The sequence below is a fragment of the Neopsephotus bourkii genome, unplaced genomic scaffold (assembly GCF_033783945.1).
Source record: "Neopsephotus bourkii isolate Nb327-2 ecotype Australia unplaced genomic scaffold, CSIRO-AGI_Nbou_v1 NB_1526, whole genome shotgun sequence".
Classification (NCBI taxonomy): domain Eukaryota; kingdom Metazoa; phylum Chordata; class Aves; order Psittaciformes; family Psittacidae; genus Neopsephotus; species Neopsephotus bourkii.
In genome coordinates this window covers 902,437-924,833 of record NW_026902002.1, presented here as the reverse complement: position 1 = coordinate 924,833, position 22,397 = coordinate 902,437, and the positions used below count along the sequence as shown (strand labels likewise).

At 39.2% G+C, this 22,397-nt stretch overlaps 1 protein-coding gene across 12 annotated transcripts in view; it reads left to right on the top strand.

Moving 5' to 3' along the window:
• Positions 1-22,397, top strand: part of KALRN (kalirin RhoGEF kinase) — a 513,375-nt gene that overhangs the window by 343,432 nt on the left and 147,546 nt on the right. For 11 of the 12 annotated variants that reach the window (XM_061370039.1, XM_061370040.1, XM_061370042.1 and 8 more), the window contains 10 exons: positions 5,201-5,320; positions 8,331-8,549; positions 11,697-11,846; positions 12,796-12,910; positions 15,287-15,402; positions 16,012-16,134; positions 18,759-18,941; positions 19,478-19,596; positions 20,821-20,887; positions 21,793-21,902. In XM_061370039.1, the coding sequence (XP_061226023.1) occupies positions 5,201-5,320; positions 8,331-8,549; positions 11,697-11,846; positions 12,796-12,910; positions 15,287-15,402; positions 16,012-16,134; positions 18,759-18,941; positions 19,478-19,596; positions 20,821-20,887; positions 21,793-21,902 (1,322 nt within the window). The remainder of the gene's footprint in view (positions 1-5,200; positions 5,321-8,330; positions 8,550-11,696; positions 11,847-12,795; positions 12,911-15,286; positions 15,403-16,011; positions 16,135-18,758; positions 18,942-19,477; positions 19,597-20,820; positions 20,888-21,792; positions 21,903-22,397) is intronic. The other variant, XM_061370041.1, reaches the window with a different exon arrangement.

The window sequence follows — 22,397 nt, the reverse complement described above, 5'->3', positions numbered from 1 at the left end:
CATAGGTGGCTTCACACTTCAATGCATGTCTGGATTTCAATGGAATTGGCTTGGTTTCATTAGAAAAACCGGAAACACTTTTCCAGACACCAGGTTTCCATTTTACCAGTACTGGGGCAAGGGGGTAGTTCACGCCAAGGTGTTCATGAAAAAGATTTGCTTCTTTGTTTACTATATATGTATATGTATATATGTATGTATGTATAAAGATATATATGTATAAATATATATATTCTGAGTGTTCAGTACGCATGATCATAGTTATTCTGTCTTCAAAAGTGAATATTTGAGTGACAATTTGAATTCTTTTTATCATCTCCGGGAGAAAATCCTTCATTCTCAGACAACTCTCAACCTAGAAACTGGCAGCACCAACACCACTGCATGCATTTTCTTTCAAAGTCCACTTTGATGTAAAAATTTTGCAACCCTAAATGAAAGTACCATAGAACTCACCTAAATTTTTATTTTGAAAATGTAGTCATTTTGCATTTCTGATATTTGAAAGCCACCTGCTCATGAAGCTCCACAGCTCTATAGACTGGTTTGCCTGTAAGTATCACAGACTCTGTGATATAGTCACTACCTTACTATGATTATGACGTATATTCTTTTTCCCATAGGTTCACAAAGTTTTTCCCACACAACTTAGCTAAACTTGGAGTTTTATGTTATAGATTTATGATGAAGTAGAGGCATTTTAACTTATGATAGAAAATATAGAGGAGTAACATGTGTAGCAGAAATGATAAAAATGCAGGTTACCGCTATCTGGCCAAGTGTCACTAGCCCACTCAACCAGGATGTCTGTGTGCCAGTTGGTCAGCCTGTGGCTGCTTCTGGAGCCATACAGTGGTAGTGCAGCACTCTCTACAGGTACCTGATGTTACTTGCTTCATTATCAAGTATCAGCTGGGCTGTAATTATTTTACAAACCAAAATCTAGCCGAAAGAAATAGTTACTATGTACTGAGTTATATAATACTGTGGGAGAAGAAGGGTGCCTTGAAGTAGTATTTCCTTAATGGAGCTTAGGACCATCAGAGCTTTCATTACTATGTGGACCCTCAGCAAACCAGTAATGAAGACTAATTTTATTTGTTTAGCTGAGTACTAAGGACTCCTTTGCTTATTAACGTATAAATTACCACAGCTAGAGTTTCCCTTAGAAAGAGGCAGATTAAAAGGTATCTGCCATATCTATTTGGTTTCCTTTAGATGAGTCATATTCCCAATCATTTGGTGAATTTGGTAAGTATATTGATTTTGGCTTTTAGTTCATCTCCACTCCAATCCAGATTTCCTTCACGTTGATTTCAGTGCATCTGAGACGATGGATGATCTCATTACCAAATTGCTCTCACTCTTGTGAAGCAGATGATATGTGGTTGCCTTAAGACACCTACTGTAGTTCTGCTGACATAGTAAAATTGGTCAAGGCTGCTACGTGTACATATGTTTGCATTTTGATATAATGGCTCATGGAAATACAAAGTCTTTTAACTGTCTCTATCTATTTAAGTCTCATTTACCAGGGATTTCTGCTTTATGTCATATGCACCAAAGCTTTGAATGCCAAGACAATGAATGTAAGTTTGTGGCCATTATAGCAGAACAATTCCAAATGAGATGTTCTGTGAAATGCTTTAGAGTGGAAAGAGTATAGATCACTGATTCACATACGCTTTGTTATTAAGAAAGATCCTGGCCAAGACTGATTTCCCCTCATTTGGACCCCACTCATTTTTGACAGAAACTACAGAGCTTGGATTGTTTACATAAAAGTAATAGGAGAACAGATTTGAGGAGATCGGTTTAAAAAACAAACTCTCTAATGCTGTCTTGGCAGCTGTTTGGCTTTCCTATCCCCTTATTGTACCTTTGTATGTTTTATTTCTGGTTTTCATAAGTGTTGAACTTGCCCCTAATTTACTCCCAGATATCCTCACAGTGTCCCACTACCCTTGCTTTCCAGGTTGAAGTGCATTTATTCCTTTTTGTGTGCCTGTTATCCATCCAGTTTTGCTGTTTGGCATTAGATTTCCTTCCAGGTGAATGTGCCCAAAGGATGATGGGAAGTAGTCATTTTAGAGACACTGAATATATTTAGTTTTTTCCCAGTCTAGCATCACAGAGCTGCTGGAAACTTGATGCGGTTTTGAACATGGCTAAAATTGCCAGAAGGTGTCCTTGCTGGTGGTTGTGTCTGTGGTAGTAAGAGCCTCTCAAAAAAGCTGCTAAGGGTCCAGAGACACAAAAGATTCACTAACATCATTTTGCCTTTAAAACTTAATAATCTTCTACCATTGTAAGGGGTGCCTTACTTTTTATTTTTCCTGTAGCATCTGATTCTATGCTCGGTGAAGATAGCAAAGTTTCAGGGTATGAATTTTAAAAGAATTTGGTACTATTATTTAATTACAGAGAAGCAGTATACAAAATTATAGCCTGATATAAGCAAATTGGAGTCAAAGGTAAGAGTTGTCTCAGATCTGACAACCCAGGCCTTGAAGTGAAATCGTTCTCCAGCATCAAGTGACTTTTATCTAAGATGCTGTCAGTGTGTTTCTGCTTCTCCATTATTAAAAAAAAAACAGTAGGCTTTTTACAAGTCTTTGGAGATTTATTTATCTCTAGAATTATTTAATCACCACTTCTACAAAGTTGATAAAATCTGTAATTTGAAGTAAATGACTGTTTAAAGACATCTCTTGCTATTGGCCTGTATGCACATTGCCAGATAATGGTGAATCTATTAATACAGGAAATTATTGGAGAAGTGTCTTGGTGCTTAATTAGCTCCTATGCATATTTCAATGAAAAGGTATTAAGCCCCATGTAAGTAGGAGTCAATTTATGTGCAGGTCTTGTAAACCAGATACAAATGTGTAAATGCTCTCTTCCAACCATTTTACAATCTCCTTCCAAAACAGTGACACAATGAAAGGCTGTGTAGGTGACTGGTTTTTGCACTTAGACTTAAAAAGCTTTGGGTATGCAACTGAATTTTTCTCATTCTGAAAGACATGCACAAAAGAAGAGGAGGAAAACAAACTAAGAGAAAAACATGACTATGGAAAAAGCTGGTGCAATCCCTGATGAGGTTCTGACATTTAAGCATTAGGCTTTTGGAAGTGGAATGGGGTAATTATTTAGGTTCTTCCAAACAAAATTTGCTAGTGCTTGGGTGCTCACTGGGCCTGGAAGGGGAGTGTGGGAGCTCCACAGTGAGCATCTGAACCCACATTTTGGGGAAAGGAGAGAGGGGAACAACTCAGTAATGGCAGCAGCCTTAGTCAAGAAGAGTGCTGTAACCTTTGCTGACAAGATGTAGCCTGTAAGAGCCTGACCTGAACTGCTTTACCCTGGATATTTTTTTGAGTCAACAAAACAGCTGTACAGAGGAATTAACACTAGAGGAAACCTAGCTGTTTGGTTTTCAACCATAATCAGTTGTATGGTCTCTTCCTCCTTGTTCAAACTTATTACCTATTGGCTTTTTACTTATCAGATTGCTTTAAGACTTGAGTTTTTAGGTGTGTTTCTTTTTGTTGTTGTTTCAGTTGTTTAGATATTTGTGTAAAATCTGTGTTAAAACCTCTGTGCCAGCTTTTGAAAATTTCAGCTCAGAAAAGAAAAAAAAAAAAAAGAGAAAAGAAAAAAAAAAAAGCTTCTGCATTTTTAGCTTACCTACTCAGTGTTTTCTGCACTCTAAATAGCCCAAGCAAGGGTATACCATGGTATCTAAAAAATGAAAGCATGTCTTGATTTATCATGTTCTCACTTCAAGTCTTTCCCAAACACTGTGATCCTTCGGTTAACTTCAGATTTTGGTACCTCGTAGTTGGTAACAATGTATTTTTCTTGTCTGATGGATTATAGAAGATGCCAGCCAAAAAGATTGCCATATGATAACCTGATTTCTTTTCCTTTAAACCTTTGTTGCATTTCCCACAGGAACAATAACACCTGCTGATGAAAGAGAGAAAGCTGACAAATGAAATTTTCCACACTGTTGTACTGAGCAGAATGTAATTTTCAGCAAATTAGGGTCAGCTACGTGTATAGATGGCTTCCCTTTCTTTTCTCCTAGGAAAAACTCATTTTCCTACCCTACAGGGAACTGAATGGCTATAATGAGGGTGATACATGATGTAGGGATAAAATCCAAAACAACAGAAAATCCCTATTTATTTCAGGCAATTTAATGTATTGCTTGGTGAAAATGATGTGCAAAAGGGAAATTATTATGTAGAATACTGCATCAAAGTCAATTTGGGAGCTTTGTAAGTCACAAGCTATATTTAGGGCAGTGATTGGGCAGTAAGGATTTCCTGTGCATCTGTGAATTGAATTCAGCAACTTACTGCTTTATTGGAATAATTTCACACCTACACAGGTAGAAAATAGGCTTTGAGACAACACAGCAAAGAACTTGCATGTGTTTTCTGGTTGCTAATTTTCCAAACGTGTCCTAAAATAGCAGAAAATGTTACTGCTTAAATGAATAAGTACAAGCTTGGTAGATTAATTATGTACATTTAGGTTTTGATTCTGTAGTCATTACAGCATTTTTCGCATGTCTACAAATAATCTGAATATCCCTGAAGTGAAGCCTCTTGACTAAATATAAAATTCAAGACCTGGGATTTCTTCCTAGCTGTATGTGCAGGTGGAAGCTCCAACTGCATCTTAACTCTGTATTGGCCGAAACCAACTGTGTCTTCTCCCTCCTTACTGCTAAGCTCTGACTTTTGTGTGGAAGAAAGTCAGGGACATGGTGCAGAAAGGAGTTGCACGGTCCATGATGCGATTTGGAAATTTGAAAGAAAGATCTTTATGTTTAATTTCAAATTTCCCTTATTGTACTTTCTGCTTTTGCCCTGAATATTTGTGTAGGGAAATATTCATTTTTGTAATCAAAACTTGGAAATGAAAGCTCTTTGCTTTTTGAATGTCCATGTAAATACTTTCGGAGCTTAATTCTTAAAGCAATGACTTCTTTAATGCATCTTTGCCATCTAAAAATGTATGTTATCAAGTCCTTACCTAGGCTTTTCTTTCTGCTCACTGATTCAGCCTGAGATCACACTGAGCAAAGCACCTTTTCGTTAGCCAGATCTGAAGCATTTTCTGATCAGTGACTACATAAACCTTTGTACTGAAGCAACCTTTCCATAAGCACATCCTTTCTTTACAGGTGCTTGGCTGGATCAGGAATGGTGAATCAATGCTGAATGCAAGTCTTGTCAATGCAAGCTCCCTCTCTGAAGCTGAGCAGCTCCAGCGTGAGCATGAGCAGTTTCAGCTGGCCATAGAGGTAATTGATAAGTTAACTTTGTTTCTCCTTCCCAGGTGAATACCATGCAAAAGGTTATCTATTGAGCGCCAATTGTTGCTTGCTTGGAGGAAGGGAAGGAATAAAAACTTTAGAAAATCATTTTGTCATTAAACTTGTAAAGCAGCTGGAATAGTGAAATAAATAATTTCCCATTTGCAGCTTCCACTGTCAGATATCAGCCTTTCCATTCATAAAAATGGCACTCATACATCTTCTGATAATTTCTTTGGTTAAAAAAAAAAAAAAAAAAGAGAGAGATTAAACTTCACAGTGTTCTGAAAATAAGAAAACTTTGTGAAGTCAGTTTCTTCCCATGTCCATGATCCACAGATTATTTCTAAGTGTTCATATATGAATATCTTTGTTACTGCCACATGAAATCTTTGTTTCATTTAACTCTCCTTTTGTGGGCAGCAGAAGAGACATTCAAACCCATGTAATGTTGAAGAAGAGGCAAGAGGGTCAATTTTTAAAAGTTGCCTGCTGAACTTAGCTTTTGCCCCTTCTTGCCCTGGAGTAACATCTTCGACATGGCCCTCAAAAACTAGTTGTGAGTCAACACATTTGCCTCACTCACAGGGCCAGGACATGGCAGGAGGAATGACACCTGCTTCAGGCTGCTTTGCTTTTAAATGAGAAGGTAGTGGAGGGCTCTGGACTCCCCTAATTAGAGCACAAGAATATTCGTAATTAGGCTCATTACTTTATATATCTTTGTCATTATGAACAAACCCTACACTTACAGGGTATGCTCACTCCAGTTGCTAGAAAGGGGGTTCACTGCTTTCTCCTGTTCCTGCTCAACAGGGTGTATATGCTTCCCAGATTATGTTAATCGTTAGCTTTTTACAGACCAGACAAGTTGGAAAATCCCTTTCTGTGGTTTATATAAGGGTGACCTTATTAGTGTATGGTGACCTTATTAGTGTATATAAATATATAAAGGGGGAGTGTCACGAGGATGGAGCCAGGCTCTTCTCAGTGGCAAACAATGAAAGGACAAGGGGTAATGGATACAAATTGGAGCAAAGAGGTTCCACTTAAACCTGGAAGAAACTTCTTCTCAGTGAGGGTACGGACACGGAACAGGCTGCCCAGGGAGGTTGTGGAATCTCCTTCTTGGAGACATTCAAGACCCGCCTGGACACGTTCCTGTGTAACCTTATCTAGGTGTTCCTGCTCCGGCAGGGGGATTGGACTAGATGATCTTTTGAGGTCCCTTCCAATCTCTAACCTACTGTGATACTGTGATATATATTTGAAAATAACCAAAACTAAGCCAAACTTTAAACTTTGAAAATAATAGTTCCATAATGGATTTTTGGGGGATGGGGTGTCTTTATGTCTCTGCTGAACTTTTAAGTAAGGCAATATATATTATAGTGTTCCTAGTAAGTGTAGAGTTTAAAACTCAGCTGATGGCCTGTTTTGGTCCAGCTCCACTCACACTAAGGAAGGAGCAGCTATTGCTGCTCCTAAGGGAAAGGAAGAAGTTTTCTATCAAGTCTGAATGAGCTGACTGGTACCAAGCTGTGCTGACCACATCTTGGCAGCCATCACCAAACGACAGTGGGGAGTAAGACACCCACTGGCTGTGTTATTACAGCTTGCTGCCATTGGGGAAGTGCTTGTATTTGGTGGTAAATGCAAATCACAGATAGAGAAGAGGGTTATGCCACAGTAAGGAAAAAAAAAGTTTTAAAAGGAAGAAATCACAAGATTAAATATTTAAATTGGTTAAAGCTCAATATGGGAAAGAGATCAGTAAAGCACACAGGGCAGACCGTTCTCTAAAGGCATTCTAGATGTGGGATTGATTTTCAGTTGAAATCCTTTAAAGTCTATTTCAAACAAGCATTACAATTGTAACATCAGTAAAGCAGCTGGATATTAAATTTAACCGGTCGTTCTTGAGCATCTTCCTAGATGTTTCTGCCAAGTATTAATCCTTTCTTTACTAATAGCTTTCTCTGCATTACATTATTCATCAGTGTATTACCAGATGATTTCAAGCTTCTTTCCAGGTTCAAGGATTAGATCATGAAAGTATCACATGAGAATTTGTCAGCAGCAGTTACAAATGGGATGCTGAACAGAGGAGTCTTTGGGAGATTTTAGGGCTTCTGTTCAGAAGATTAAAATCAAATATTGGACTAAACCATGCCTGAACACAGTTACTCAGGAGGCTGTGAAGGGCCAGGGGCTATTTTCCTCTCAGCAGCTCAAACAGGAAGGTGTAACCATCAGGAGCTGGTGTAGGCTGGGGAATGAAGCGGATAATTCAGTCCTGTCTGTAAAGTGGCTACTGAGTAAACTGGGGAACAGTGGAGAAAAAACAGTTTGACTCCCCACAGATCTGCCCTTAAAGGTAGCATGGAGTAGCTCCAGTATGAGTGACCTGACTTTCAGAAATATACCTTGTAGGGGCTGATATTTGCAATACAGTTCGTGCCTTTTAGCAAGACATTTTCATATCTTTTGGGGTTGATGTTTCGTGTCCTGCAGACAGGACAATTCATGCTTAAGTAAAGCTCCTGATGCCATCAAACTGTCTGGCAAGAGTCAAATTAGGGTGATTAGGCCCATAGTTTGCACACTCCTTAGTGTCTGCTTTTTTATCTGCAGCTTGTGTGGGATGCAGTGAGCACTGAGTACAGGCTGGGTGGGAGCTCAGCACAGCAGCTCCCTGCATTGGGGTTATCCAAATGGATCCACCAGAAACCCCACCCCAGGCTGCTGCACAAGGGGCAATAGCTGATCAGTGAGCTAACCCATTTTAGACAGTGTTTGCTTGTCCCAAGCTTTAATAACATGTTGCAAATGTGTGTGAATAATTGAAACTAAAATGCTTTGCAGAAAGTAACTGCTAATTGAAGATAACTCTCTGAAAATCTTTCACTCTCTCGCATCTCCATGCTCACCTCGCTTCACCTTTCTACCATACATCTGGCGCATCTATACAACCCCTCTTTCCTCCCCTCATACACAGTCCCTCTTTCATGCCACTTCCTTACAGAAGACACACCAGAGTGCCCTGCAAGTCCAGCAGAAAGCTGAAGTGTTGCTACAGGCTGGGCATTATGATGCTGATGCTATCAGAGAATGTGCCGAAAAGGTGGCCCTGCACTGGCAGCAGCTGATGCTGAAGATGGAAGACAGGCTCAAACTTGTCAATGCTTCGGTGGCCTTCTATAAAACATCTGAACAGGTGAGCTGAACAGTGTCATATCTGTGCCACAGCATGTCACAAGAGCCTGGGATTTAACTCCCTATACATAGTGAGAAGGTATTGCCCCTCACCAAGATCAGCAGAGTGTTAAACTGTTCCAAATACCTCCTCTGATAATACCACTAAGGAGCAGTACGTATTCTTCTCCCTTTTCCATGAGTAATCCTAAAAGTAGGAAGAGTGTGGCTTCAGTCAGCCCTGCTTACCCCTAAAAGCTGCAGTTTGTACTTTTACATATGTTCACGTGTCTTCATCCACATATTAGTGGATATAAACCTTTCTGTCACCTGAAAAGGGCCACTGTTGAGCCCTCAGGTGATTCCCAGCTCGTCAGCACTAATGTGGGTGCACTCCACAGTGCAGCAGTGCTGGTAGGTGTGGGTTTTCTACTGACCCTGAGCACAGGGGGTCTTCTGCCAGTAAGTGATCTCACAGCATTGGCAAAATTAAGTGACAGGACATTTGTTCCACTGGCATAGCAATGCTAAGCCACATATGGAAAATAGTTTGAACTCGTCAAAACTGTTTCTTTGACAAGTATTGTAACAAAAAGAAAAATGCAAACCCCACCAAACAAAAGAGAGCAGCAATTTGCAGTGACTTTCATCTTAAGGATTTCCATGAAAAAATCTAAGTCTTGAAGGTTTTTTTAATTGTCCCCCTTCCAAAGAGGCAACATTTCTGAAATGCCACCATTTTTGCTACAAGTTCTCAGGATATCAGAGTTAATTTTGAGGAATATAAATCTGCTTTTTCTTGAGAACTGCGTGCAATTACTTACTTGTTACATTGTGAGCAGTACTAGACAGAGTTTTCACTAGTTTTTCACCACCGTGCCAAAAAAAAGATGCCAAGATATGAAGGGATCTTTCTTAAATCTGTCTGCAACACAGACAATTACAGCAGTATCCATTATATGTTGACACAACTTTACTTCATTCCAGGTGTCCATGAACTGCAAAACACATTCCAGTTGGTTGCTGGTATAGTGCAACTATTCATCCCTTGTGCAGACAGGTGCCATTAATACTGTAGTCAGTGAAAATTACTATAACAGTGTGGGTACTCGAATACTAAATATATTATTAGGGTAAGAGATTATTTTTTCCTTAGCATCAAGGCTGTAGATGACCTTTGGGCCACTTCTTGGTGTCATTTGTTTAATTCAGTTTTAAGATTGTTTAAGAATTAATGTCTTTCACTGTGAAGAGTTTCAAATAGATTTACATTCCCTGATGCATTCAAGATTGAAATGAATTACTGCTAGTGGAGGATTGTGAGAAATGAAAGCCATTAACGGATTCATTAGTGCTTTAGACAGTCAAATGTGCTGATCAGAATATTCATAGCCAGCAATTTATCAATACAGTCTCTCTTCATGTTTCCAAGTCCTAGACAAGCATCCTGCAGTGCCCACCAGTTCATTTATTAGTTGTGTCTATTCAGCAAATGTTTAGGGCAAAGATTATTCAGTTTTCAAATGCTCATAAACTCACTGCTGCAAGTAGTCAGTCATCATCTCTTGAGCTGCACAGCTGATCTATGGTCCTTAACAGTCTGCTCCCTGATGGGATGACAGTGGATTGAGTAATTTACTAGATCCTGAATTCTCTGAGAGTCTACAAAAAACATCTAAAAGGGTGACTGACACAACCAGCCAAACTTTTTCATGCCTGTCTTCCTCAAGTATGCTACGGTTTTGATATAACTGATGGAGCCCTGGATTTCAAATAGTCTGGTTTCGCTTTGACTTCATTGACAGCCTGCTTTACATTAGTTTCTGTCATCGTCTTCACAGAGAAATGGTACTTGCATGTGCAGGGACCATCCTTTCCAGAAAGATGTGGATCCCAGGCAGTCCATATACTTACATATTTTATGTCACTAAAGCCCAATAGAGTGCCAAAGTTTTTAAGAATTAAAATTGAAATGCCTTTCTGTGCCTAAATAAGATATGGGGCACTTGCTCTCCCTTATTGTATGAGGGTGAATGCTGGATTTCATTAAAACAAGAAGATGATTTCAGATGGTTAAATGCGTAAGGTTCTTGAACAGCCTGGCAGCAGGGTAAGTTGATCAGTTCACAGCAGCTCACTGGTTTAAAACCAGAATTTGATATGTTAATGAATGGAGTTATATGAAAATGTGCCTGCAATAGTGGGGTGGATGATGCTAGAGTCTCTTCCAGGCTATGCTCTTGTTCATGTGGGAACCTCTGAGTTATAACTGTGTTCATATAAAAGTTGCAGGAGTGAGCAAGAAAAGGGTGAACATGGTTAGCTGGGCCCCTAGCAAAAACTGACTGGATCTTGAGTAATCTCAGCAGTGGAGTGTGTAGGGAGAACTAACTGGGAAACAAGAGGAAAGTTCCGAATGTTCTCAAACACTTGCATTTTTTTCAGTGTCTCCACAGGCCGCTGCTGTTCTCAGGATCTGTAATGTATAAAACTCAGCCTTGTCTGAGGCCACTGCACACACAATTTTCAGACTGTGTTGGTTTATTTATGTCATGCCCATTTTTCTACCAAGATAGAAAATACGTGTGTAAACCCTGTACAGTGGAACACCTGCATCCACCTAGGTTGTGACACTGATTTAATGTGTATTGGTTTCCATCAGTCTTTAGAAAAGCTGCATGGGGAGCAACTAACATGCAGCTGAAAAGAATTAGTTCCAGCTTCAGACTTTGTTTCAGGAAAGTATTTAAGCATGTGTTTTTCTTTAAGTATTGTGCTAAGTTCCTTGACTTCAGTAGGATTTAAACACATCTAAAGCACCCTTCCAGAATGGGTATTGTTTCCTGAATGATCCGCTGGGGCCAGACTGACCTCTACCTTAATGCAGAGTTTTGAGTTTCTTCCCCCTCATTATCCATTGGAAGAGAAGAAGAATTCACCACCCTTAAACCAGATAAATTGTATTCCAAACAGCAGAGGTCCCTGCGGGTAAGAAAAACTGCTAGATCATTCTGTCCAGGGCTTGTTTCGTACCCAGTTATCCCCATGCCATGGCCCACAGTCAAAACATTTAGATTTAAAATGTCATTGGTCATAGACTTTTACTGAACATCTTTCTCCTGATGATGACTGTAGATAACTGAATTATTGTGCTATGGGCATGTTTCAGGTGTGCAGCGTATTAGAGAGTCTAGAACAAGAATACAGACGGGATGAAGACTGGTGTGGAGGTCGAGATAAACTTGGACCAGCATCTGAGATAGACCACGTCATCCCTCTGATCAGCAAACACCTGGAACAGAAGGAAGCTTTTCTCAAGGTCTCATTTTAGTTCTCTAGTAAATCAGAATAATGCCTCATTAAGTACTCAATTTAGAGCAGTGTTAGTGAGTTTGAGAGGAGGCCCTGAGGTATAATTTTGCTTTGGCTACTGGCTGGATGTATAAATTCTAAACCAGCTTCCCACTTTTGTAGTAGGGGTAATAAGCATTATCTTTAATGCATATCTCAGATGTCATCAGGACTAATTAGATGGCATTTGCGTTGCAGTTGGAGGATGTTAGTTGTTGTGTTAGTTCAAAGTTCAAATTCCCCAAATTGCATATGATGAGCATGATAAATGACAGGTATTACACGTCTTTTTGGTGTTGGCTTATACAAACCATCCGGCATTTCAGATTTTGTCCTTAAAGCCAATAACTGAATTAACTGCTAACCACTGAAGTAATTGTGTGTCTGCAGGGCAGGACCAGGGTGGAGACAGATTTCCTACTGCTTTCCAGGTGCTGCTTTGTAAGAGCTGTGGAGCTGACAGGCTGACAAGTCAACTGATAATCAGCCTCCCACCTTCCACTGAAACTGATACACAATATGAAACTGTGCTTGCAAGCCTAGCTTAAGAAACTATGGCTTTGGATTGTACATTTTATTGAAACAAGTACTTTTCCTGAGAGACAGGGTTAGCTTTGATTAGATTGAAAATGTGTTTTGTACTAGCTCTTTATGACCAGTTGGTTTGTTATTGCCATTAATTTGCCTAATAAAACCATCAGCCATTATATTCAAAATTACTCATGTTTCAATACATATACAAGTCTGTTCATTTATTGGCTGAGTTTACTGACTGTTAGCCTCTTAGCTGAAGCTCTCATGTTCCCAGACAAAAGAGAACTTCTCCCTGCAAAATGATCAGAGAACTCCCTTGGGTCCCCTTTGCTTTCTTTGCTCATCTTTACTGATTCTTTTTGGCTGGGGGCTGTTTTTCTTAGGCATGTACACTGGCACGAAGGAATGCAGAAGTATTCCTCAAGTACATCCACAGGAATAATGTCAGCATGCCTGGAGTAGCAAGCCATACAAGGGGGCCTGAGCAGCAAGTGAAAGGTTAGTGCACCGGTCCAGTGACAGCATTGAAGGTTTTTGTTGCTTCTCCTTCTGTTGTGAGTTCATCCTAAAGTTTTTGAGCATACTGAGAAGGCACCTTAAGTTTTTCTATCCATTGTGATTGAAATGATACATATGCCTGACACATTTAGCAATGGTAATGAGGCATCTCAGAAAGTGATCCTTCTCTGCTAGGCACACAGAACTCTGCTGCTGCAAGTGGTAGTGGACTGGGGAAGGAAAAGAATTTGAAACATGGGTGCTTTCTGGCTTCTCTTGTCAGAAGAGTCCCAAAGTTGTTTGTCCCTAAAATGGATCTGCTATTTTTTTGTCCCTGGAATTCCATTGAATGTCATACCACATCAAACAATCACCAGCAAAAGTATTTGACTCTACTTACTTTTCTTTTCAATTCTCTGCTTAATTAAACAATTAATCTCCGCCTAGAAATGGTGCAAATGAGCTGAGTGATTCTGCAAAAGTAAAACATTTTTGTTATTATCGCTTTCTTACAAGCTGCATAAAGATACAGGTTAAAAGCAGTGTGATCTTTATGTATGGGAGGGATGGGAGCTTGGGTTTTACTCAGAAGATGAAAAAGGTGCTACTGAAGAGATTATTTTCCTTCCTTTCAACGCCAGCTCTTCAGTGTTAACATGACTTTGCTCAAATTTCCCACGCTACTATGTCAAGTGCTTGTTGTTGTGAACTTCTGTTCCCTATAGTTGAAAATCATGAGAAAATTAATTAACCCCTGAATCAGTAAGCCCTGAAATATGCACCTGATAGAAGCTTGTGAGTGTTCCTCAGTGAGCTTATTTGAAATTACTCACCTATATAAAAATCAACTTCTACATTAATCTTTTTCTAAGCCAAATATGTAATTCTTGTGATTGGTGACGCTCTCCGAAGAAAATCTTTGAGTGTGCACTTTAGTTTGGAATAAACCAACCATATAGTAGGATACTTACTATGCTTCCAAAGCAAAGTCATTAATGCAGAACAAAATTAGGGTTTTTTTGGCATAAGACTGGACTGTTTATGCAGAGACCTGATCTACAGCACCCATGACAAGGTTTGAGTTACTCAAAGTTCCTGTTGTCCTCAGCAGGGACTAGGCTACATTTTGCAGTTAACTTAAGTATTACAGATTTTTTGCCCTAAATCAGTGTTACACTTGTAAATAGGGAGGGATACATCCAAATCTGTTTGCTACCACCAGTGTTGGTAACATAAGCAATGAATAGCAGTATATTCGAGAACCACTTAGGATGAGAAAGATTGTTAACAGGTGCTGTAAATGATTATAAGTCACTGTAAATGGTTGAGAAACTACACTCAATGTTCTATAGAAGAGTGTAGCTGCTGCCCCGGCTGCTTGTGCCTAAGCCCCCTCTAGTGGATGCTGCCTTGGCGGTTAGGGCAGGAGGGCTGCCGTGCCTTACCTGCCAAGGCAGTGACCTGAGCTCCATACCTGGAGCTGGGTGAGCCACACTGCACATGGCTTACCTCAATTTAAATAAAAAAAATCAGGTTTAACTAAGGTGTATGTTAGTAACATAGTGTAAATCTCTTGCACTCTCTCTGCATGTCATCTTTCAAGTTAAACACATGGTACTTTTTAAAGAATCAAATCACACCCTTGTATCAAGTTGATAAAGTCTGACTGAGCATTTCGGTTTTGAAGGAGAACATGTATGTCCTAGACTCCAGGGAGTAGCAGGTCTCCTGCCAGTCCTTTCCTCGGTGTCTGTCATCCCTGTCACAAAGAAGACATTTTAGAGGACCAGTAGCAGACCTCAACTTAAAATCCTAGCTCAGCAATACCTTCACAAGGAGCACATAATGGGCCATCAGTCAGAGCAGCTGTACAAGAAACCTTATCAGGTATTTCAAACTGAGAGGTCAGGTCTGAATTAAATTCAGTCATGACCAGAGCTCTGCATGGGACAGTAGGCTTTGGTGCCAAGTACTACCTGTGGGCAGAGCAACAGATAAGGCAGTAAAAAGACAATTTTTCCTATGTCAACCCATAGCAGGAAGGACTAGAAATTGTGTACCCCAGTGCAGCTACTGGTGTAAATCCCAAACACTGTTCTAGCATCTTCTCCTTTACCAGATAACCACGCAACTGCACTTTTTTGTGTGTTGGTGTTTGGTTTGGTTTGTTTTTTTAAGCAGCCCCTTTGTAAGCCTGAAAAAAAAGAAAAAAAAAAAGAAAAGAAAAGAAAAGAAAAAAAGCATGGATTCAGTCTCAGGGGCTCTGCTCTTGGGAATGTGTTCCAGGCAGAGTGAGTAAATTCAGCTTTTTATGGCTTATTTCTGTAAGCACTCAGAGAATAACTAATCATGCAGACATTTTCCTTTGCCCTACAGCCATTCTGAGTGAGCTGCTGCAGAGGGAGAACCGGGTCCTTCACTTCTGGACCCTCAAAAAACGAAGATTAGATCAGTGCCAGCAATATGTTGTCTTTGAGCGCAGTGCCAAGCAGGTAGTGTAAAAACCCCACTTTGTCTTTCAGTCCTGACTGTGTGTATTTCCTGTATCTGCTTAATTAATGCCTCTGTGTGAGGTTCCTGTTCCAGCCTCAAGCTATATTTAAAAACTGTAACTTTTGAAAACATGGCAAAGCTTTTTAGAACAATTCAATAAAATTCCAAAATCCAACAACAAAACTCAGTATTTTTTGCCAGGCCAGATTATTTTCTGTGGGTTTTTGGTTGTTGTTTTTTTTTTCATTTGTTCAAAAATAAATACAAGAGCAAACTTGTTTTATTGAGCTACTACTGAATGAGAAAACTGCTTTCCCTGCATGCATATTTATCTGCATATAAGTAGAATTCCGTATACTCCTTTTTCTTCTAGGAAACATACACTACCTTTTGTATCCTCTCCCACCTGCTTTGATTACTATATTCTTCTTGTGTGTTCCTAGAAGTTGTTCTAGTATACACAGTATTAAGTCCCAATAGATTTACTATCCTCTCTTCGGCAGATTTGCTTTTGTCAGATGATTAATTCTTGAAATACAAAGACCGTTTGTTTTGGTTTTCCTTTCTTTTTGCCTTTTTTTTTTTTTTTTTCTTTTTGACATTCACAGGCCTTAGACTGGATCCAAGAAACAGGCGAGTATTACCTCTCTACTCACAACTCCACAGGGGAATCAGCAGAAGAAACTCAGGAACTCCTGAAGGAATATGGGGAATTCAGAGTACCTGCCAAGGTAAACAGTGATTTTAATCTAATTACGGCATCTGCTTTAGTCTATGTTTATGATCCTATTTCAATGCCTTAAATCTCTGTAATAATATTGTCTTGATTTTGTTCTTTCCTCCTGACATTCCTAGCCCAGAAGATAAATGTCTTTTGAGAGCTGTGATCTTTCATTTTTCGCAAGACATAGGCACAAAAAGATTTTCTACCCTTGGTCTACACTGATCATAAAGCATTTTTGTTCTGATCAGAAGGAAAAGCTCCTTTGCATACAGAATTCACAGTAATCTACTGAGACATGCCCTAATTCCATCCTCAATCAATCATATAAGAATGGAATAACTAATTAATCTAAACATATCCAAGTTCATCTTGGATTCCTTCTTTCTTCTGTCATTACAACCACAATTTGTTTCATTAATTCCAGCTGGGTTGATCACAGATGATAATTTATTTCATTACAAATAATCTGCTGATCCCAATGAAATACTTCAAATAAACGGGTGCGTTAACTCTGGGGTGAACTGGTTTTAATAAAAAACTTCATTACCAAGGATCTATTAATTTCTGTGGAACAATTCTTAGAAATCTGGTGGGGTTTACAGGGGAATGGTGATTGGATCTGCTTCAGACAAATTAATTCAAACCATAGGTAATTCACAGACAGTAAATCCACAGTGGTATTAAAAGTCACTGATAAGGATCTAAATTGCAGAGTCAGACTGCAGCAAGACTGTGGCTTTGTTACTATGTAGCTTCATTTCACTGTGTCCTGAAATTGATCTTCTAGAATCCTTAAATTCTTCATTAGGTTATCCATACTTGCATGGGTTTGATTCACAGGCTTTGTGGTGTTCTTGTCCGCTTCCTTTTTGCTTAGCTTGCATGTTTGTGAAAATGGGAGATAACTAGCAATGTATGGAAGCTAATTTCATCAGACAGGACCTGTGCAAAATTCCTTTAACGGTACTTCTGGACTCTAACCGTCTGTAGTCAGTCCTCCTGAAATCATGTTTCAGTTTATAAATTAGAATCGTAGAATAGTTAGGATTGGAAAGTACCTTAAGATCATCTAGTTCCACCCCCCTTGCCATGGGCAGGGACACCTCACACTAAACCATACCACCCAAAATTTAATAATCCCAATTCATCTTGATGTTTCCAAAATATTTCTCACCCTTAGCCTAGGACTGAGTTTTATACCTTGTTCCTTATTGACTGTTACTGACTTTTTGTTACACTGACACATCTAGTCTTGCTCCCTAGGGCTCTTCCTCGTAAATCACTTTCCTACTGCTGACCTAGAATGTTTTCACTGCCATGTGCAATCTGGTAAATGCATGTCACTTCCAGACTGATGTTATTCTCAAATTAAGCTGTAACTGAAAGCCTTCCTCAATCCCAATAACTTTCTGACTTAAACAACTGTTTGAAAAGCAAAAACGCCAGTAGCTTTTGGGAATGAAATGTCCTTTAAATATTAGAGGAAGTATGATTTTTACTTCTCCATATCTAGCCTTGCTTACATACCCAAATACTTTGCTAAGATGACCTCTGATTCAGCTGTTATTTTGATGGTGAAATTTTTTAAATTCAGTTCTGTGTTTGAAATCTGCTGGATGTTTTCTGGTCTGATATTGTTTGTCTATTTGTGCCAAATTGCTGATAATGTCAAGTACCTGACAGCATGTCTTGCTTCAGGCAGCATGGAAAATTCTCCCCATCTCTGAAAAGCACCTTGCTGGTAACTCTGGGGATACAACTGATTGATTCCCCTTTTGCTTTTGAGGATTAACATGTGCATTACAGCTGGATGCAGTCTATACAGTTGATATCTAAGGGTTTTATAACATTTTGTACTAGAGCTGCCTTAAACATATTGTCCAGGCACCTGCAGTTCCTGGGATAGATTTGGAATCTAAGATAAAATTTATAACTAGCTCCTTTGTGCCAGATGTGCATGAAGTTCTTCAACATGGAAAACCATAGTAGCTAAGGGGCTGTAAGACTACAAGTGGAAAAGACTTCTGGAAGGTTTGGGGGTTCAGTGGATGTTTTGGAGTTCAGGCATCTTATAATTTGTAATGCTGTAACTGGAACTAAAATACCAATGAAGGATTTTATAATAGACCTGGAATTCAGATTTAAATTCTGTTTGTTTCTGAAACAGAGTAGCAGTGACTCAAACTCACTTCCTGGACTGATATGTGGTATATTAATGACCTGCCTACGTAGATCTGCAGAATCACCTATGTATAGATTCAGACTAACTTCATCTATTTTATGAGCTGTGATTTTTAAATCCTGTCTTCCACTCCAAGGCTCACAACAAATAAGGTTTTGGTTGTGGGAAGGAGGCATGTCTAACTTCCAACATGTTTTCCTTGTGTGTTTGTGTGTGTGTGGTTTCAAAATTTGACTTTTTTAATCTCATGCAGCTTCATAAGTGTCCTTATAAAAATGTAATTCCTTTCATGTTTTAGTGGGCAAAGTTTGAAGCGTTTGATTCTGTATAAGATGAAGTACAGACACTCTTTAATGATGTATAAAAAATTGTGAGCTGCTTCTGACTGCTGTGTGAATTACAAGCAAATAATAATAATGCAACATAACAGATGACCATATTTTGGGCAGCAAACAAAGGAGAAAGTGAAGCTCCTCATCCAGCTGGCTGACAGCTTTGTAGAGAAAGGACATATACACGCCACCGAAATTAGGAAGTGGGTCACCACCGTTGACAAACGCTACCGCGACTTCTCTCTCAGGATGGGGAAATACCGCTACTCCCTGGAAAAAGCCCTTGGAATCAATACAGAGGTACCGTAAGTCCATGTTCTGCTGGGGTTTCATACCAAAGCTGAAGATCACAGAGGGAAGTGAGGGATATGGTATGAATGCTGCAGGTTATCATGTGTACACTAGAAACTCTTAAAATCCAACCAACTCAGAACTCAGCTCCAATCCAAGTTCAGAACTGTTTCTGTAGAGAAAAGGTTCTTTTCTGGCAGATCAGTGATATGGAAGGAGACAGATGAAGATCAAAAGGACTTTCTAAACAAATGTTTGCACCATTCTCCATCAGATTATACAGCTACTGGGACAGAGGGGGAAACACATTATCTGAATAAAAGTCTGTATAATTTTAGCATAAACCATAAATGCTGTTCCCATGCTGTTATCTTGACCTCAAACTCAGGCTTTGACTGAAAGTTTCCATTCTCTGGTCCTTTAGCTAATAAAAAAAAAAAAAAGATCCCTGACCTCATCTCTGAGCTCTTTTAGGTGAAATAAAAAATTTTGTACAACAGTAGGATTACAATGAATTTAAAATCTGTACTGTCTTTTTTTTGTAGGATAACAAGGACCTAGAACTAGATATTATTCCAGCAAGTCTTTCTGACCGGGAAGTAAAACTGCGAGATGCAGGTCATGAAGTCAATGAAGAAAAAAGAAAGTCGGCCAGAAAGAAAGAGTATGTCCCCAGACCCTCACAGTCTGCCATGATGCATTATCTAAGAATGATGCTATTATATTTGTGTGACCAGAACTAACTGACAGCCCTATAATTCCTTCCAGCTGTGAAGTTATTGAGATAAGTCTACAGGTGTAGGGCAGACTTTGTAGGCTAGAGAAATTCAGAACATACAGGTTGAATTTATTTTGGTTTTAAGCAGAAGCTAATTTTTGGAAATCGAAAGGAATAAGTCAAGCATTTCAATTAGAGTCTGATGTAATGGGGATACTCACTGCCATTATTTCTTTTTGGCTGTATGTCAAAAGTAAAATGATCAGGAAAAACATTGAAGGCATCTTTATGCATCTAGGTATTATCTAAACTTCAGTGACATCCCAAGGAGCAAACTGGCTTTCAGTGACACACAAGTTTACTTGAAGTTAAGGTTCAAATTTTGGTGGGTGGAGAACCAGAAATATTTCATACTAGAGGAAATATTTTGAGAGTGCTTGTTGCATGTAAATCTAGAAAGAGTCTAATTTCACAGTATTTTGTCTTAATTTTTGTGTGAGAATATTCTGTAAATCCTTCTCAGCTCTCTGAAATTGTTACTAAAGGCATAACCTTGATAAGAAACTTTCTGCTTTAGGAAACACCAGTTTTACTTGATCTGTCTGTAGCACAGGCACAAAACATCAGGCATTCCAGCTTTGAGATGCCCAGCCTAAGGCAGTACAGGTGTAGTTCTTGGGCTTCCCAGTAGTCTGGATTCTTTCTTTGGATACCAAGCTGTTGAAGCCTCTTCAAAGTCATGGTGTCTCCCAAATCTCTCTGTATTGCCACTGAAGGTCAAGTTTCAGGGTCCCTTACCACTGACTGTTAGGGAAGATGCAAGTGGTGTTGGTGAATCTCAAGTCTTTCCTCCTGGGGAAAAAAATTCTGAGAATCAGTTGACTGTTAAGGATAGGCATATAGATAGTAAATCACAGCTCAGGATTGCAAAAATGCAACTTAATAGGCTTTAATTAAAAAAAAAAATATTTAAAAAATAGCCCTAAAATGGACTAGAGTATGAAGTGACTTTTCATTCATGGACCTGAAAGGTGCCAAGTAAGGTAGCTGAAAGTTTAGAGTGCAAGTGCTCTAATTAAGACAACAGAAGGATATTTTGGTTTCTGTTCATTGGACATTGTAGGCATTTGTACAAAACATCTGAAATACTGTTTCCCCCCCCACACACAGATTTATTATGGCTGAGCTGCTTCAGACAGAAAAAGCTTATGTCAGGGATTTACATGAATGCTTAGAGGTAAGTTACAACGTGGTAAGTCTCCAGTATTTTCAGGAAGGACACGGTACCCTTTGTGGATATTCACTGTACTAACTCTTGAAGGTACCACCACTGATGACTAGCCTCAGAGCTGTGTCCTGGTGGTGGAGGGAACTGGGTGGGCAGCAGGGAAGTTTGTCTCCCACTGGCTTGAGCCATGCCCTATGTTCCCTACGTTTGGCTGTAAATGTCTGCACTTCCAGGGACACCTGAGTGTGCGTTTATTTACAAAGCTGCACTCACCCCTGCAGAGTCAGAGCAATGTCCTAGAGCTCAGTAAAAAGCAATATATTTGGATGTTGACTCGAAATTTGTTGGTTTATATGTTGGTTCTGGGTTTTGTTTCTTTTTTTAATCATGGAGCATTTTCTTAAGAATTCAACTCTATTCCTTTGGATCAATTAATTTCATTTGGATCAATTTAAAAGACATGAATTTGCACAGTCAAATACATTATCTAGCTCTGCAGCAGGGTATTTCTGAAGGAGACTCATATTCAAGGTAAAGAGCAGTGAAACCTGTCAGCTTTCACATTCCTGAAGTTTGAAAGATTTTCATGTGTCTAATGCTACTGAAGTGGCAAGTACAGCTTATCTTGCCACTGTTTCTGCCTGCAGTTTTTGGATACCATCAGTTGGACAGCAAAGACAGGTGTTGTTGGCATGTTTTTCCTTAGACAGCTTCTAAGTGTCATCACTTTGGATTTCTCTAGAGAGCCTTCTGTGACAGTGGAACATTTAATTTTATTTTTTTTTTTGGCTTGTTTGTTTCATCTCAAAGTACCTGTTTCCCTTGTCAGCCTGTGCCTTTGGCAATAGAACAGGGAGATCTATTCTTCTTCATTGCATTTATTCACAAAGTTAAGAATTGCTGATGTCTTCCAGACTTACCTTTGGGAAATGACAAGTGGAGTGGAAGAAATACCTGCTGGGATCCTTAATAAAGAACACATCATCTTTGGCAATATTCAGGAGATATATGACTTTCATAACAAGTAGGTTTTCCTGACAGTTCTGTTAATGTTTACTAAGGAAACCAAAGGCATGTGTATACCTGTACAACCATATGGTGTCTGCGGTGAACATCTACAGAACTATGCACACAGGAGTGTAAAGTAATTGATCCAGATTTGCAAAATAATGTTTGATTTTCTTTTACAAAAATGAATTGCAACTTACTTAAAATGTTTTCTGCAGCTGATTAACAATGTTAAAGTCCTGTTATACTGATGTTTTGTAGTCCTGTACATGCTTTCCATCTCACAGCACTAAATCTAGTCTGGAAGCTTGCCTGTTAAAAATATGTACTCTTGAAAAACACGGGGGTGGGGGGGAGCAATGGTTGACATGAGCCGGGTTAATAAGTAGCTTTTCTGCAACCTGGAGACTCTCTATATTTAATCTGTAACTAACCGTACTCCATTTTATCAAGATAAGACAGCTTAGAGGGCATTTTTTCCCAGCTATAATGTGAATGCAATAGCAGTTAT